This window comes from Melitaea cinxia, chromosome 17 (genome assembly GCF_905220565.1).
Source record: "Melitaea cinxia chromosome 17, ilMelCinx1.1, whole genome shotgun sequence".
Classification (NCBI taxonomy): domain Eukaryota; kingdom Metazoa; phylum Arthropoda; class Insecta; order Lepidoptera; family Nymphalidae; genus Melitaea; species Melitaea cinxia.
In genome coordinates, this window is record NC_059410.1 from 841,449 (window position 1) to 860,374 (window position 18,926).

Genomic DNA, 18,926 nt, shown 5'->3' on the forward strand with positions numbered 1-18,926 from the left:
GTGACCATATGATAAATATCGGCTTTCGATTAAATTAAAAATCATCAAAATTGGTACACACAGTAAAAAGTTATGCGGATTTTCGAGAGCTTCCCTCGATTTCTCTGGGATCCTATCATCTGATCCTGGTTTCCTTATTATGGTACCAAACTAGGGATATCGCCTTTTTAACAAAAAAAGAATTATCAAAATCGGTTCATGAACGACGGAGTTATCCCCGAACATACATTATATATATATATGAAGTCGGTTAAAAAAGGAGTATAGCTTTGCCTCCAGATCCTTCAAAAGAGCTATTGCTGGGGCAAAAGCGAAGTACGTGAGCAGAATTGGCGAGATATTGGTTCGACTTCTTACAATTATATAAGGCACAGATCCGGCCCCACATGGAATACTACTCTCACCTGTGGGCTGGGGCGCCTTAATATCAGCTCCTTCCATTTGACCGCGTTCAACACGAATCGGCTTGATTCTTTGGCGCTGCGAGAGAGAGAGAGCTCTCCAAACTCCATGCTTAGATCTTTAAAACTACGCAACTGATTTTCATTCGGTTTTCTTTAATAAATAGAGTGCTTCCAGCGCAAGGTTATATAGTAGAGGAACACTGATAGTTTTAGATGAGATTTCGTAAATAAAAACATTTATTTGCGCTTATATCATATATTATATTTATTTTATTTTATATTGAGTATCAGCATTGCATTCGTAAGAAGCCAGGGCTATTAAGCGCTAATTAAGTATAATTTTTTTGAATTGACGAGTAATAAATAAAATATCGATTTGTATAGGATCGCTTAGAGTCGTATCGACTATCGATCGTATTCTTGACTCGTAAGCTCGTAACCACTCGTAACGAGTACGAGTCTGTGCCCGTAACTAGAACACACGGGGTTGAAGTGAGAAGGGCGGGGGCATCTATATAAACACAACAAACCTTTGTTCGCGATCGCGAATGAACATTGTTTATATCTATTTGACAGTTTCGAAACTCGAGCAGTGCCCAATATTGACATTTTTCTAGTTTTTACTTTATTTCTTTTTTGAAAATGGCTGAGACCCCCGAAGGTGATCCTGTTCCTTCTTCTAGTGAAAATCCTGAGAGTAAAATTGAGTCAAACGTTAAAGACGACGAGGGGCCTTCTCCTAAAAAACGTAAAACAGTAATAGAGAATGAACAGATTGAAAAGTTGGAGCACAGACTGGGGGGCATATTGTGTTGCGCAGTTTGTCTGGACTTGCCTCAAGCGGCCGTGTATCAGGTATTTCAAAACAGCTGATAACACTGATTTGTGTCATCAGCTGTTTTATATTTTTATTCTTTTACATAATATTAACGTATTACGAAACTTGATATTTCATAATATTTTATTTTTACTTTTAAAATTTTATATAATCCAAATTGCGACTTGGAATATATCGACTGAGAAGCCAGAATTTGGTTGTAACGTGTAAGATTCTGTTGTTAGAATCGTTCTGATATGTTTTAGCTATAATTTTGTGAAATTGTCAACCGATATTATTAATATAAAATAAATGGCACCACGAACTTCTATGTATATTTTGCATAGTTAAGTTATTGCATTTTTTGTTGTGGTTAAGAGTCTGTGATATTGTTTAGTTGAAATTTTAGTGTATGATCTCATTTTTTTATAGAAATATGTAGTATGTACACATTTTGTAGCATTTCACTTCAATAAATATATTTATTTGTGAGATGTAGTTCTTTCTTTGAAACACCTTAGAATTACCCCATTCCCGTTCCAGTAATAATTTCACACAGATTAACTTATAATTTAAAAAAATGATCTCTACTTGAGTTGAGCGTCAAGATATTATATAAATAACACAGTCTAACTTCATAACTACGTGTGAATAGTATAAAGTACAAAGCCAAATTAAAATTACATAACTTCTAAAATTATTTTGCAATAATTTATGTAACTATATTGTTCGAGTAAGTACTTATAGATGCAAAAATTTCATAAAATTAAATATGAACTTTAAAATTCTAAATTGTTTTTGTCTGAATATTTATAGTTTTTTTTCAGGGTCAACTAATATGAGCGGATCAGGTAGAAACATACATACCTACACATTAAACTAATTTGTTTATAATGTTTCAAATAAATTAATTTTATTAAAATTGTTTTTTTCCATAATATTGAATAAAATCTTTTCATATAGAATTCTATTTTCTTAACATTTAATGTGTAGTTTAAATCATACTTGAATTGTCAGAATTGTTTGTATTACATATGAAATGTTGAAAGTTTAATTACTGTTTTCCCGGCAATCATCAATGCATTTATCCACTTTGTGCCCCCAAAAACTTCTGGATGTGTCCATAACTTAAGTATGTTACTGAACATTGGTTAATTTTCAGTGTAGTAATGGGCACTTAATGTGTGCGCCTTGCTTCAATCACTTGCTCGCTGACGCACGCTTGCGCGACGAGACAGCCACCTGTCCCAACTGTCGCGTGGAGATTTCCAAAGCTTTGTCCTCGAGGAACCTGGCCGTCGAGAAAACGGTTTCAGAACTTCCCCTGGAGTGCAGGCACTGCACGCGAGTGTTTCCCCGTCACTCTCTCCATAACCACGAAGAGAATATCTGTGAAGAGAGGTAAAACTTGATTATGTATAATATATAATTTTTCATCATATTTAATTTAATTTTTCTGCAAAAATATTTATTTTCTTTGTTTCATATCTCCTCATTGTGTCCTTAAGCAAACGCATAAACTTATCCACTAAATCGTTCCACCGGGAGCTGATTTCCACTTTCGTCCCCAGGCCGTACAAGTTTTCCCAACTGGTTGTCGATTCGTCACCCCGTTACCCTTTCGCTGGTTTGGTTCGCATTGTGACCAGTGTGTACTGGCTTCTGATATCCGCCATCAGAAGAACCTACTTCGTCTCAGAGGTGACGGAGGCTTCGGTCAAGCGCCGTAGGTACCACAGGTGTGTTTACCTTCACTATGGCGCTGGTTGACCAACTAAACTGTCGCTTTAACGCTTACGCTTAAACTCGTTAACCCTGGTTCTATGTTTAATTCTTACTGATACTACTTCCTAAGTTCTTCTTTAGGAAAAATTAGGGTTGCATGTCCAGACCCAATTAAGTATGGATTATAGCGATAATTATGATAATTTTTATAGGTATTATTCCTCCATCCCATATTAAACTACCCTAATATTCGAATACAATCTTCTTTCTCTAATAGTGCAAGGATATTTATAAGATTTTCTTTTAACATAAGACTCATAATTAGTCCTCTTGTATTTACATTATTAACCAACTAAATATAACAGTGAAGCGATAAATGTTCCGAAACCTCTTGACGAATGTGTCCAACTACCACGCGATAAATATGTGCTTGATTAGGTAAAATAATCGGGCGAATGCGAACCAAACTAATCAATATTCTATTTGAAGCTAATCCATCGTGCAGATATAATAATTGCAGTATTCTTTTTTTCGAATTATTAGACTATTATAATATTATAAAAATTCTAAAATAATTCATCTTGTGCTACAACATTGTGCGGCCTAATTCATAGTGATTCCGCCATTTATGATTTAAGAATTTCTTTTTCAACAATTAATCAAATTCCATTTATTTATTAATGATTCTATGAATATTGCTGTGAAATCATTAAAGTTTATTTATTTAGGAAATTGATAATGCACGAACTGTTCCTGTCTCGTTCTATTTAACAATTTATTTTAAGAAAGAGTAAATGTAAATATATTATCGTCGACCTAAATATCAGAGATACAACTCTACGGACAGTAATGATAAAAACTGTTTTATTTTGGAGCTAATAGTAAAACCAATTATTTTACTATTAATTTAAATAAAAATAATCGAGATCTTTGTTTTTTTTTTTAACAACTTGTAGTCATATATTTAAAGATACGTTGTTGATTTAGTTAAAAACGATGTTGGTGACGTGGTCACTGTGTGACAAAACCTCCTATTTTTTTAAAGAATAAGAAAAAAAAATTAGTCAGTTCCAATATATATTAATTATTTTGTGAGTTCCGTTCGTAGTATAGTAAAGCAACTTGTGTGTTGATTCAATACCACTTACTGTGTCATGAGCCTCATGAGAGATGTCCATGCTCTCACGGACAAATTCTCACCCGTTACTCAATTTTACGTAATCTTTAAGCATCGTGTGCCACTTTTTAACGGTGCGTTAGTGGGTCGTATGATATATTTATGCATTTTTGGGGCTTTATAGGTAAATAAATTATTGGAGTATTTCTATTTTGATGCGCATCTTTTTTTATAAGCGGTATATCTTAACGCAATGAGTAAATTAAGCGATTAGAGTTTATGTTTGAACTAGGGATGTTATGGAGCTCCGTAACAAATTCTGATATAAAAAGTTTTTGAATAATTTCGTATAGGAATGAATATACGACAGATTATGACATGTTTATATTTTTGCTCGGGCGAGTCAACACACACGGCGCATACGTCTTTTTCGTATCGAAGGTATATTTAATATTTATTAATAATATTTTAAAATATGTAACCGTATTCGAAACCAATATACCGGATATGAAATTTCGTATTCATAACATTCCTGGTATGGACCAACTCGCGCTACTCGCTCATGTGTTTGAGTGCACACTGCACACTACCGTCTGGAGCAGTGGTTCTTAACCAGTAGTTCGTGGAAGCATCCGAACTGGTCAGCGAAATCGAGGCCATAAGGCTATATAACAAAGTACTCCAGATTTTACTCCAACAAGAGTTGGTGGTCCATGACAAAACATACATTTTGGAAATGGTGACTTAAAGGCTAAGAACCACTGAGCTACAGTGATCGGGCACGTGCAATTGTGCTCAGTGCACTTGACTATCTGGAGTGATCGGTCACGTGTGAGTGCGTGTGCTCAGTGCACTCGAGTATCTGGAGTGGTTGGTCACGTGTGAGTGCGTGTGCTCAGTGCACTTGAGTATCTGGAGTGGTCGGTCACGTGTGAGTGCGTGTGCTCAGTGCACTCGAGTATCTGGAGTGGTCGGTCACGTGTGAGTGCGTGTGCTCAGTGCACTCGAGTACCTGGAGTGATCGGACATGTGCAATAGTGCTCAGTGCACTCGAGTATCTGGAGTGGTCGGTCACGTGTGAGTGCGTGTGCTCAGTGCACTTGAGTATCTGGAGTGGTCGGTCACGTGTGAGTGCGTGTGCTCAGTGCACTCGAGTGCTCGGGTGCTCGGGCACGTGTGAGCGTCCACGCGCCGCAGAGTGACGGGCTGCCGCTACGCGTGCCTGGGCTGCGGCTGGCGCGGCGCGGCGCGCGCGGCGGCGGCGCACGAGGCGGCGTGCGCGCACCCGCGCCGCTCCGCCGCCGAGCTGCTGGGGCTGCTGGCGGCGCGCGAGCAGCAGGCGGCCGCCGAGCTGCGCCTGCACGCGCAGCTGCTCGACCTGCTCTCCTGCGAGAAGATCACCTTCAACGGTAACCGCTGCACCGGCGCACATAATGATTTCATAGATCGTGCACAGCAGCGTGTAGCGACAACATAGATAGATAGATAGATAGATAGATAGATAGATACTCCTTATTGTACACAACAACGATCAACACAATAACATATTACATATAAATTAAAAAAAAACAGTGTACAAAGGCGGTCTTATCGCTAGTGTAGCGATCTCTTCCAGACAACCTTTGGGTATATAGGACACAGCGTAGTGAAAAAGCGGTAGGGAAGTGTACACAGAGAAGTGACAACATATTGCTTAATAAATAAGAAAACCTGCTCTCCTTCGAGAAGATCATCTTCAACAGTAAATGTCCCTCAGTCCCACTCGATCGATTATCGCACACACCACTATCTTCAAAATCTCAGTGATAGCAGCACAACTGCTCGACCTGATCTCCTGCGAGAAAATCACCCTCTAAGTTAAATTTACCCCCCATCCAACCCTGCTGGACTATTACACATACTACTATCAGTCCACAGACCAGACCCACACTACTCCGATGAAGCATCACACACCACTATCAGTCTCCTTGAAATTTATTCTAGCAGCGTCCTCTAGTAGCTTGTATAAGAACTAATGATGAAAAATACAACGATAATACATTCGATTAGTTGATTTGGTTCTTGCAGATAATCACAGATGGGTCTGATTGTATGTTATTAGGATAGAATTGAAAAAAAGCACAACCTCCTTAGGAGGCGTGCAAAAACCGAACAGTAATACTCTAGAGACCTAAAAAAGGTTGCATAGAAATTGGCAATCTTTCAAGTACGGTGTCCGTGTAGACTTACAGCTGAAGCCGTACCGCACGGAGGAGCTCCACAAGCTGTACTACGAGACGTCGCGGTTCTGCTCCTTCGCGCACCAGTGGGTCGTGAAGGCCTTCGTCAACAAGAACCAGCGCGACCCCACGCAGAGTTCGCAGCGTGAGATCACTTACCAGGTATTTACTATTTACTGAAGACTAAGTGTTTTTATCCAGGATTCCAAGAAATAGGGAGTACGATCGAATGTAAATATAATCCGGTGTAAATCAGTGCAAGACCTTTCCTCCTACACATGAGAAGTATTTTAGTTTAACCAACCATAAATTTGTTCCTCAACTAAAAGTAATAATTGCTAATAACTGCCAATGTTATACGTCGGTTAAATAAAAAAGTGACATTATTCAAAAATAGCAAATTTTGCAATACACGCATATAAAGTTTTTACTTTTATTAAAATTAATTTTTCCTTATAATTTTTATATTTACATGTAAGTGTTATACATAACTTTAAAGATATTTACATAAAGATTTAGATATCGTTGTTATTTGAAAAAATGACAATATTTATAAAAAATGGTAGAGCGACGTTTCTCTAGAATCATGTATATGGCGATGACCGCAGAGTACCGAAATGCAATGGTGTCATCTAGTGAGCTTGACGTGTAATTTTCTAAAAGGTCTTTCATTCATATAAAAAATAATGTTGTTAACACTCTTTCCAGTAATAACCTTACGGTTAGAAAATTTTGAGAAATGTAATTTTTCCATTTAACCGACGATATATATATTGCGCCTGATGACTATATTAATTATTGTAATTTTGTGGAAAGATCCACAGGAACAAATACCCAAATAGAAAAACAATAAAATCCGCGGTCATCTTTTATATTTAAATGAAAAAAAATATAATGAAATTATCTCGCCATACGGTAATAAACATACTTAACCAACATCAAAAAAAATCTACTCCTCAAAAAATAGTCATGGTAGCAAATGAACTAACAATTTCAAAATAGCTGTAATTTAACATGAAAACACGAGATACACGACAGAGTGCACGTACGGAGTGTAATGCGACAGTATAACGTTTGCGGTGGGCAGCTGGTGCTCAAGAGCAAGCCGGCGGCGCCGCTGGCCGTGTCGTGGGCGTGCGTGCGCGGCCCGTACGGCGAGGCGCGCCTGGCGCCCGCGCTGGCCGCGCACGCCTTCCGCGAGGACGAGGCGGCGCCCGCGCGCGCGCTGCCGCTGCACGACGCCGCCGACACCAACCGCCTGCTGTCCAGCAAGGCCATCCACTTCCGGTGACTCACCCGCGCTCCCCAAGCTACACGTCTTCCAACGCTACACGCCTTCACACTAAACCACACCTCTCACTGTCTATCCGTCACGTGACACTGACATGTGTATTACTGCCTATAAACCTATATAACCGTAGCATGAAAAAAAAGATAGAAAAAAAAAACCCAGCAAGGCCATCCACTTCCGGTGACTCACCCGCGCCACCCCAAGCTACACATCTTCAAACGCTACACGCCTTCACACTAAAAACACCTCTCACTGTCTATCCGTCACGTGACACTGACATCTACATTACTGCCTATAAACCTATATAACCGTAGCATGAAAAAAAAGATAGAAAAAATCCATAGTCGTAAATAATTATCTTAATTATCAACCTACATAAATATATATGTATATATATCTCGCACGAACATTTTTGGACTCACCATCGAATTAGAGAAAATAAGCTTTAGTTCGCAATTTGAAACATGCAGTGTTGAATATAAAACGCCTCAACGCTTTAAAAATTAAAATGTAAATAAAAATGGCGTGGGCACTTAAGAGCCCATGAATGTTAAAACTTATATTTAAAAAAAAAACTATATAATCATCACCTGATAGTTTGTGAAACACATCTGCTACATTTACTGGTCAATCAACTTTACTATCACATGTTACACTAGTTGATTCTCAATAAAAAGGACATCAAAACTAATTATTTTCGTTTTTGTTCCAGGCTCATAATGTTCTTGTCGACAAAATGATGACTGATGACGAGCCTCATCACTAAATACATTCTTCCGCTTTGGACTCACCAAAGATCGATGCAATATTTTTTTTAATGTTTCACTAATATTTTTTTTTTTGTAGCTGATATAATAAATCCACTTTAATCACATGCAGTCTCAGATCTTATTCCGCTGTAAAAAAATCTTAATAACCTTACGTAGGGGACGTACAGACAGCGGAATTTTAGTAATTATAATCTCTGTTTTACTACACTAGGGGTGCGAAACTCCTAGTCTCTCATCCAAAAAGTAAAATCTTGAAGTATTTTTTTAACGTCAATTCAATAGGAGTTTGATAAGAAATATTAACGTGTTTTAAGTTTAAAAAGGCGTTGGAGATTATAACAGTACAAATTTGTTGTAGATAGTAAAAAAAAAAATATTGGCAGATTTGATTGATATTTATTTTATATTTATAATGACAATTAATTTTTAGTAATTTTTCTTTTATTTGTATTTTGAGAGCATTAAAATAATAATTCTTACGATTTTAAGTAAAGTGACTTTTGATAGTTTTAATACAAATATTAGTTCGTAATTTACTTTAATTAAATAATTTTATAATAGTGAAATTAAATGTATTAAGTAACTAATGTTTTAAAATCAAAATGGAGTGCTATATATTCGTAAAAATAAAAATTTTAAATACTTTTTTCTTGTTTTATTTATTAATCACTTCACGCTTAAAAAGTATTTTAACTCAAATACGAGTAACTGACCTAATTTCATATCAATTGCAGAAAGATAGCCAAATGATTGATCGGAATTTAAGAAAATTGTTTTAAAGAAATACGGAAAGATAAAAAAGAATGATATGGTATCCCTTAATTACTTTAATCCCTAATTTAATATTGAGCTAATTAATAAATAAATAAATAAATTGAATTTACTGGAAGGTCAGTTTGTGCGACTTAGAAACTTAGAATTGGTTAAATAATAGGTATTAAAAAAATGTTTTAATTTATGTAAAAAATAAGGAGGTATGAAGATATTAATTACAATTCAGGGGACCAAACAATATAAATAATGTTGAATAGGGCATAACCACAGCGGATAAAATGAAACAACATAGTTATGATGTATTAATAAGGTTTATGTCTCTTGTCATGCAACTTTAAGTTTTTATTAAGTTTTTTGGATATGGACACCGCTTGAGGACTGCTGTCGGTGGTCCAAACGCTCACCAGACCGGATTCACCAGCTGTTACTAATATATCTCGCTGAAAATTGTAAAAAAAAAGTAAATTATAATTTGTAAAGGTTTTTTTTAAATATAATTTTTAAAATAAAGGACAGAAACGTGGAAATACTTTAAGTTCTTATGTCTCTATTTCTGAAAGAAAAGGAGAATGATAAAATGATTAAGGTAATAACACTCACTTCTTCATCGTAGGCACAACATCTGACAACTTGCTTGTTACTAGTGAAATTTGATGTGGGCTGTAGTTTCTTGCCCGTCTCCGTCACTGACCGCAGAACATTCCTAGAAATTTTTAATTATGACAAATTGATATCATATGTAGTCTTGTATAACAGGCACTCAGACCATAACTATAAAAAAAATCTTACTTTGTCCTGTACCTAAACCCTTTGTTTCTACATACATATGTAGACAATATATTAAATTATTTTCAAAAAAACAAATTGTCCTACAGGATATTTAATATAACATCAGTTTATCACCCAAAATAAAACAACACACCAGAGACAAGATTAAATTTTTTGAAATACAGGGAAAATTTGATGAATGATGAAAAAAGTAATATATGATGATGGTAAAAGTAATATAGAGTACCCTTACCCATCTCCTCCATAGGAGCCAGCCAGTATCACCATCTTATCTGCCGATGTGAATGTATCTACTAGGTAACAGTCATCTGGTCTTAATCTCTGAAATTTGACAATAATTTCTTATTACACAACTATGAATGCAAAAGTTTTGGCAATTTCAATTATTTATTTCGTTCAGACATCCATGTAGTTATATAAAATTCCTAGTTTGCTTTATAAAGTTTAACAAAAACCTAGAAAGATTTGTTTAAAAATAAATATCTTATAGCAACTTAGGACTTGTGTTATAGGTAACAGCCGACAGATATAGCTACATTTTTAAAAAATAAATATACATAGAATAATACATATATAGATATATAAATAACAATATAAATATGGCATACAGACTCAGGCGGATATCGAACCTACAACCTGCGCCCAATGGCTAGTCTTTAGTTTAAATTTTATTAAGCACTAGCTGTGCCCACGACTGTCGCTGAGCATTTTTTGAATATATCTTTTGGTTTATATTGGATTATAAACACCATCCTTTAGATATTTACATGTTCAACATGATTCTTTAAATTGGCATAACTTTTTTTACTTATGAACCGATTGACATGAAACTAACACTAACTGTTAAGTGAAGCTTACCACAATATATTAGTGAAAACCGCATCAAAATCGGATAAGCAGTTTCTAAGATTAGCGTGCAAAAACATATTGCATTTACATTTTTATTATTATTTTATTGTATTGAATGATAAAACTTATTAATAACATGTTCATAACTGATAAGAAAGATATTTTTTACTAAATTCATATATAACAATTGTGTTTGCTCACAAACGAAAAAAAACCGACTTCAATTTCATCGACGAGTAATACAACGTAGATCGACGAAAAAATAGTCAAGTAACTACGCGTTATCAAAGATTACTCAAAAAGTAGTTATCAGATCTCGATAAAATTTATATGTGACCACATGATAAACATCAGCTTTCGATTAAATTAAAAATTATCAAAATCGGTACACCCAGTAAAAAGTTATTGCGGATTTTCGAGAGTTTCCCTCGATTTCTCTGGGATCCCTTCATCAGATCCTGGTTTCCTTATCATGGTATCAAATTAGGGATATCCCCTTTCCAACAAAAAAAGAATTACCAAAATCGGTACATTCACTAGAAAGTTATGCGGTATAATAATACAACGTAGGTCGACGAAAAAAGCGGCTAGTAAAAACGCATTATTACATATAACACGAAAAGTAGTTGTTAGATCGCAAATAAATTTAAATGGGACCAATTGACAAATACCACCTTACGATTAAAAAAAGATTTGTCGAAATCGGTCTACCCGGTCAAAAGTTCTGATGTAACATATAAAAAAAAATACAGTCGAATTGAAAACCTCCTTCTTTTTTGGAAGTCGGTTAAAAATACTCGACAACAGCTATTGCATACCTTTATACTTCTAGCTATCTTATCCCTGCTATAAGTTTTAACTAAATCCCCACTCGACGTGTCCCATATCTGCAGATCATTAGACTGGGTGATACAAGACGCGTGTATATCGTTCAGCCATGATATCTTTTCTATTGAATTCTCTAAGTTCATAGAATATGTGAGCGCATCGTCTTCTGTTTCCTCCATGATATTATACACATTGAGGAGGCCATCGAGAGACCCGGATGCAAGGATCTCCGTTTTATCTTTGTGAAATTTAACCTGGAATATTTTAAAATTTGTAATTAATTACTGCTATATTAGCAATAAAATTAAATTTAATAAAATTTAAATTCGTCTTTAATATCAAAAGCACAGATTTTTTTAAATGTAATTAGGTCGGCAAACAAGCGTACAGCTCACCTGATAGTAAGCGATTACCAGAAGCATCGTAAACGCGTTTCCGACCTAATCCCTAATTCCCCCCAGGAGCTCTGGTCACCTTACTCACCAACAGGAACACAATATTTCTTGAAAACGGTATTATTCAGCTATGATCTTTATATCAGCAGTGAAGCAAATAATTGAGTATATTTTATATGCCATCGCATTGTTATATTTACATAACGATAATTGTGTTTGCTCGCAAACGAAAAAAAAAACCGACTTCAATTACATCGACCAGTAATACAACGTAGATCGACGAAAAAATAGTCAAGCAACTACGCGTTATTAAAGATTACTCAAAAAGTAGTCATCAGATCTCAATAAAATTTATATGTGACCACATGATAAACATCAGCTTTCGATTAAATTAAAAATAATCAAAATCGGTACACCCAGTAAAAAGTTATTACGGATTTTCGAGAGTTTCCCTCGATTCCTCTGGGATCCCATCATCAGATCCTAGTTTTCTTATCACAGTACTAAACTAGGGATATCCCCTTTCCAACAAAAAAAGAATTATCAAAATCGGTACATCCAGTAGAAAGTTATGCGGTATAATACAACGTAGGTCGACGAAAAAAGCGTTAAGTAAAAACACATTATTAGATATAACTCGAAAAGTAGTTGTTAGATCTCAAATAAATTTAAATGGGACCAATTGGCACACACCACCTTTCGATTAAAACAAAATTTGTCGAAATCGGTCCACACGGGCAAAAGTTCTGATGTAACATACATAAAAAAAAAAAAATACAGTCGAATTGAGAACCTCCTCCTTTTTTGGAAGTCGGTTAAAAAAAAAACAAGAATTTGCATGTTTTGCAAGAAACTCTGAAACATGAATATTCAACCTTTTTTGGACAGTGATATATAAAACAATCGTAGGAGGGTTAGTGACCACAGGGTTGGCTTTGTTAAACCGAAGACGCTGCTACCCATCTTTGGCCTATATAATTCAAAGCCAGTAGTTGGACAGACAGCTATTTTGCCATCGGTCAGCATTTTAAGTTGCAAGGTGGTAGTGGAACTGTGTTATCCCTTAGTCGCCTCTTACGACACCCACGGGAAGTGAGTGGGTTGCTATATTTATCTGCCATAGCCACACAGCTTAGTATTGAGCATTGTATACATCCTTTCAAAATACAGCACAAATACCTGCGTAATATCGTCAGTGTGTGAGTTCCAGTAGCCTCCCAGTGGTTTCGGTTTCCTTTGGTCCCAGAAGACGAGGTAAGCGTCCTCTTGAACCAACTGGCTGCCGGCACAAATTACACGCCCAGTGCAAGATATATCCATAGCGTCATACGGTTTTGAGGGTGAATCCTCTTCATCTGAATTATAAATAATTTATGAAAATCAATACTGATATTACTTAAAGTAAGTATTGTTGCAATTGGTTAATTCTAAAAGTATCAGATGGTTTCATTTATTGTTTTGCCATTATAAAATTACACCTTTCTCCTACATGGAGAAGAAAGGCCTATCAATGGAATGTTACAAATGGGATTAATCTAAACTACATAGTTCAGAGGTAAGTCAAGCAATAAATGTTACAATATGTTTGAGAGTACAGTTGGCTTGATATGAATGTCATTCTTTCACAATAAAAAGGTTTTAGAATGGGATACATTTTATACTATTTATAAGCACAACACAGACTCACAACTCAGGACTTATTAATATAATTAAGTTTATACATTTTTAATGTTATTTATAATTGAACTTAATTAACCTTCATACTGTTGCACACACAACCCACTGGTTCGTGTGTCCCACAGCTTAATTCCATCGTGACCAGCCGAGTACAAAAGGTGATCTTCCGTAGGACTGAACACTAGCTCCGTGAGGGTTTTCTTGTGGCCACTGAGCTTACAAACTCTGTTCAGAGATGATTTTTCTATTCTATATACCTCTATGCTATTGTCTAGTAAACTCACAGCCAAGTTTAATGATCTGTTGAGTAAATTAATTAAAAGTTAAGTACTTCATTGTATAGAAAATAAAAATTGTACAATGATAACCTTAAAACACCTGTGACTTATTATAATGCATATTAAGATAGTATTTTAATGAATAATTAAATTTTATGAAAATTCTGTATATTTGTATACGCTTAACGCCAGCCTGTAATATTCCACTACTGGCTTCTTTTCCCGTGTAGGAGAAGGATCAGAGCTTAATCCACCATGCTGCTCCAATGCGGGTTGGCGGATATATTCCCTACTATGAGTAACGATCGCTATCAGGTGTACATGATAACAACCGGGACCGACCGTAACCGTATATTTGTATGTTGTTTGATTATTTTGTAGTTGTGCATCATGTTTTGCCATAAAATAAAAAAGCGAAACTTTTTTTTGAAGTTTTAGTATCGAAAGACGAACAACTCCAATGTCAAGTTACGTTATTATAATTATTAAACAGATCTCGTTTTGAGAATATTATATTAACTAAAATAAAAATAATTGTAATACTTACTTAGTTAAGCTTAGTTTATTTATGTATGTGGACTTTAACGTTACTGCAGTCTCGGTAAGCAGATTATATTTTTTGCTAAATAAACTGTTTAATTCGTCCGCTCCGACCGTATCTTTGTCTAATTCTTCATTTTCTATTATATCAGTCATTTTAACGAATTATTTTTAAATTAATAAATCAAAAAATAAACAAAATGAAATAGATAAACACTGGTTTTATAACCTATAACAACAGCATGATTACTGTCAACTGTTCGATTGTTGTTTTAAAATTTATCCCCAATAGGGAAAGGCAAAGGACTATAATCCATACAGCCTAGTCTGAATTTGTAAGTTTCGTTCTGATATATCAAAAGGCCGGAGCCAAGTCTGAAGTAACTTTATTGTTCTTCTGATTCGATGACTGGTAGAGTAAGGCCGAAACCAAGTCTGAAATTTCATATTTTCGTCTACTCTTCTTTGTCTATAAGTGTTAGGCGAGGTCGAAACCAAGTCTGTAATAGGCCGAAGCCTGAAATGTCAAAATAAAATTTCACATCCGATGAATGAAGGTCCTGATCCTGTTTCAAATATCATTGATAGTATTGCAAATAAATTCAAATATACTAGTATAGTTATCCAAATTAGTCAATAAATCTTGTGTATTGCGCGGGACATTTTTTGGTCCAGAAGTTGATAACAAGTTGGCTATAAATAAGAGGCGTTCCAGATTAAAAGCGGAGCATTCAAAAAATATGTGATCTAAAGACTGTGTAGAGTTGTTGGTGCAATGTGGGCAAACGGGCGATGAGATGATACGCATACGATTCAAATGTGCATTAAATCTGCAATGTCCAAATCTCAAGCGGCATAGTATTGTATAATATTTTCTGCTTCTATGTTGATGCGATTTAGTAAACCAAGGACTTTTTCCAATATCTTGATTTATCTGAGCATACCAAGATCCTTTTCTTAACAAGGTTTGTCGCCAAAGATCACGCCAATCAGATAGGATTTTTGATTTAATAGCAACTAATAGATCAGTGTATGGTACGGCAACATTCTCGTCAACAGGGCTGCCGCTGTCACTGTCAACAATTGAACGTGCCAGAAAGTCCACATGTTCATTTCCCCTTACTCCTATATGTGAAGGTGTCCACAATAATTTGATGTTGTAGTTTCTTCTGGATAGTTGATAAAGGAGATGTCTTATTTCTAAAATGATGAAGTTTGTATTAGCACTGAATTGATAATTATCTAAAGCCTTTAGAACGCTCATACTGTCAGTAATGATCAGCCAATATTGATTAGTTTGTTTTTTAATGAATTCTAGGGCAGCAGTAATTGCTAGAGCTTCAGCTGTAAATATTGATATCTCCTTTTTCAATCTGACGCCTTGGCCAAACTTCAGATGAGGTACATAATAGGCCATGGAAACATTTATATCATTTTTTGATCCATCTGTGTAAACTTGTTTGAACTTATCAGAGTATTGTGCTATGAGGTTGTAAACTTCCTGGCGCTCTTTTAGCTTATGGTCAATAATAATATCGATTTGATTAATAAGACAGTCAAACTCCTTTTCGTAACACATCCAATTGCTAGAACTGTGTATTTTGTGTTGGTTATTTAGATTTAACATGAATGAATATTCGAAGAGAATAAATGGGTTATTAGAAGTTAATGGAGCATTTACAGGATATTTACTATGTAAGTAATTAAGCTTTTTAATTAGAGGATGATTACTAATGGAAAACAGTTTTAGCAAAAAACAGTATTTCAAATATTTAAATCTAAGGTGTAAAGGGGAAATGTTGCACTCGACCTGTAACGAATTAATTGGGGTTGTTTTCATGGCGCCAGTGATAAGTCTCAGGCTGTGATTTTGAATAATATTTAATTTGTTAACCAACTTGTCATTAGCAGAAAAACATAGAAATCCATATTCAAAATGACTGCGTACAAGAGATTTATATAGGGTAAGAAGGATTTTTGGATCAGAACCCCAATATGTTTTTGCAAGAGACTTTAAAATATTAAGAGCCTTAAGAGCTCTATCAACTATGTGGTCTACATATTTGTTCCATGATAAGTTATTCATGAATATAACACCTAAAAATTTAACTTCATTTGTGATAAGAAGAGATATATTATTATAGTTTATTTTAATTCTTTCAGACCCTACTTTATTAAAAACTATGACTTTAGACTTTTCAAAGCTAATGTCCAATGCAAGATAATTAAAATAAGAATTTAATTTAACTAAAGCTTCGTTTAACTTAAGATTTAGGGTAGTTATATTATTACTAGAACAATAGACTACCAAATCATCAGCAAACTGTAAATTGTATATATGAGAGCCTAGAATTAAGTTTAATCTATGTATATAAAGTGTGAAAATCAATGGACTCAAAATGCTACCTTGACATGTACCTTTATGAGAAAGCCTTGGACCAATAAGTCTATTATTATACTTAACAAATACCTTCCTACTGTGCAAAAAATTAAAAATCCATTGTATAACTTTTACAGGTAAACCAATCGCAGCTAATTCCGTGGATAGAATATGATGGTTAACATTATTAAAGGCTCCAACTACATCGAAGAAAACTCCAGCGAGAGCTTGCTTTGATTGTATAGCATTATAAATATCAAGATGTAAGTGAGCAATGCTCTCCCTTGAAGACCTGCCTCTTCTAAAACCAAACTGATTAGAAGGTAAAATATGATTAGACTCTATGAAATGTTCCAATCTTTGTTTTAAAAGTTGTTCAAATATTTTTCCCATGCAAGAAGTCAATGCTATAGGTCTATATGAATCAAAGTTAAACTTGTCCTTGTTGGGTTTTAAGATAGGTACTAAACAATCAACCTTCCAATCCATAGGAATAAGATTATGCTCCCAAAGAAGATTCAGGATATTTAATAAAATTAGTTTAGATTGAGAAGACAGGTGTTTAAGCATTTTATATGAAATGTAGTCAAGGCCAGGTGTAGAGTCTTTTCTGGATGAAATAGCAGAATTTAATTCGACAATGGTAAAAGATTTTATAATAAAATTTTGATTAGGAAGAATATGGCAGAAAGAATTAAGATTAAAGGCTGGCTCTACAGTATCTGGAGTATATTTTTTGAGAAAATCAAAGATCCAAGAATAGTCAGAGTTGTTATGGGAAGGTGGAGAATAGCTTTTGTTAAATTTTCGCATATACGTCCAAATGACTGATATAGGAGTCGATCTGTTAAATTGTTCACAAAGTTTTATCCAACTGTTTCTTCTCTCATTTCTGATAATATATTTTTTGGTGGCTTGTAGTCTTTTAAAATTAATGTAATTAGCCTCAGTGGGATCAGATTTAAAAGTCAAATAAGCGTTTTTGCTATTTAATACGGCTTTGGTGCAATTGAAATTCCACCAAGGAAGAAGTTTTTTTTTTTTATTTAAGTTAGAAGGAGAGCATGAAGATAAAGCTGTATTAACCAAAGAGTGCTTAGAAATAGAAGATGATTTCCACAGTGCTGAGTGTAAAATATCTGTAAATTTTGTGTAGTTATGAAGGGGGTCTTGTGTATCAAGAGAAAATTCAGTGAGCAATAGTTGGACATTTAAATTATAAATGTTCCAATCAACGTTGTTCAGGTTAGGGAAGCAGGGTAGTGAGCTACTATTGGGAATAGGAGTGGCATTGTAATGATTGTTATTAAGTAAAATTTTTGTGATTACAGGAAAGTGGTAGCTGCCTAAGGGATCGTCATGTACTGACCAGTCACACTCTAGAGCCAATGAAGGTGATACTATGGTTAAGTCAAGAGCATTCTGTCTCCATATGTGCGAACCAACAGTGGTCATACTTCCGTCATTAAGTATAACCAAATTATTGTTATTGATAGACTCTAAAATGTCTTTGCCTCGACAATTAGAAGTAGAACAGCCCCAGGCTGAGTTTAGGCCATTAAAATCTCCTGCTAGGAAGATTGGTTCTGGTAAACTTTTAATTAACCTGTCTAGTTTAGATTTAGAAAAAGCGGGATTGCAATTAGTTGGACTGTAAAAGCTTATGATAGTAAGTTCTTTGTTGCTAGAGTATTTTATACGAACAACAACATTTTGAATGGAGTCATCATAAAAAGTATCAATTTTAGAATAAGAAATAGAGCTATGTATTAATATGGCTACGCCATTGTGGGTGTTTCCTGAATCAAGACGAATTACATTGTAATGACGTATCTTAAATTTTTGACAAGGCTTTAACCAAGTCTCACAAATTAACGCAATGTGAATATTTTTGTCCAAAAGGAAATAATTAAAAATATGTTGATTGTGTAGAATACTCTGAGCATTCCATTGCACAATATTTAAAGTATCCATAAAGTACAATTTATTTATTAGTAACCTTTTTTAATGTATCTTGCAGGACATTTTTAATATTTTGGGAAGAGATAGGTATTTCATTATTTTTGTTTAGTG

General features: G+C 34.9%; 2 protein-coding genes across 2 annotated transcripts; one reads left to right on the forward strand and one right to left on the reverse strand.

The window, feature by feature from the left end:
• Nucleotides 1-879: 879 nt before the first annotated feature.
• Nucleotides 880-8,451, forward strand: LOC123661482 (cysteine and histidine-rich protein 1). The gene is made up of 7 exons (XM_045596437.1): nt 880-1,259; nt 2,384-2,622; nt 2,793-2,947; nt 5,245-5,472; nt 6,287-6,444; nt 7,370-7,569; nt 8,286-8,451. The coding sequence occupies exons 1-7, from the start codon at nt 1,047-1,049 to the stop codon at nt 8,311-8,313; spliced, it is 1,221 nt and encodes a 406-aa protein (XP_045452393.1). The 5' UTR covers nt 880-1,046; the 3' UTR covers nt 8,314-8,451.
• Nucleotides 8,452-9,409: 958 nt separating this feature from the next.
• LOC123661547 (WD repeat-containing protein 89) lies at nt 9,410-14,734 on the reverse strand. The gene is made up of 7 exons (XM_045596505.1): nt 14,481-14,734; nt 13,735-13,955; nt 13,158-13,333; nt 11,574-11,837; nt 10,139-10,227; nt 9,718-9,820; nt 9,410-9,557 (listed from the first exon to the last, which is right to left on the reverse strand). The coding sequence occupies exons 1-7, from the start codon at nt 14,627-14,629 to the stop codon at nt 9,420-9,422; spliced, it is 1,140 nt and encodes a 379-aa protein (XP_045452461.1). The 5' UTR covers nt 14,630-14,734; the 3' UTR covers nt 9,410-9,419.
• Nucleotides 14,735-18,926: the final 4,192 nt, after the last annotated feature.

Bases quoted from the DNA above. Each gene is read 5' to 3' on its own strand.
- LOC123661482 (XM_045596437.1), top strand. From the start codon at position 1,047: ATGGCTGAGACCCCCGAAGGTGATCCTGTTCCTTCTTCTAGTGAAAAT. The intron at 2,623-2,792 runs GTAAAACTTGAT...TTTCGTCCCCAG, and splicing joins GAGAATATCTGTGAAGAGAG to GCCGTACAAGTTTTCCCAAC. The intron at 7,570-8,285 runs GTGACTCACCCG...TTTTTGTTCCAG, and splicing joins AGCAAGGCCATCCACTTCCG to GCTCATAATGTTCTTGTCGA.
- LOC123661547 (XM_045596505.1), bottom strand. From the start codon at position 14,629: ATGACTGATATAATAGAAAATGAAGAATTAGACAAAGATACGGTCGGA. The intron at 13,334-13,734 runs GTTAATTAAGTT...TTTATAATTCAG, and splicing joins GTGTGTGCAACAGTATGAAG to ATGAAGAGGATTCACCCTCA. The intron at 9,558-9,717 runs GTGAGTGTTATT...TACAATTTTCAG, and splicing joins GTTGTGCCTACGATGAAGAA to CGAGATATATTAGTAACAGC.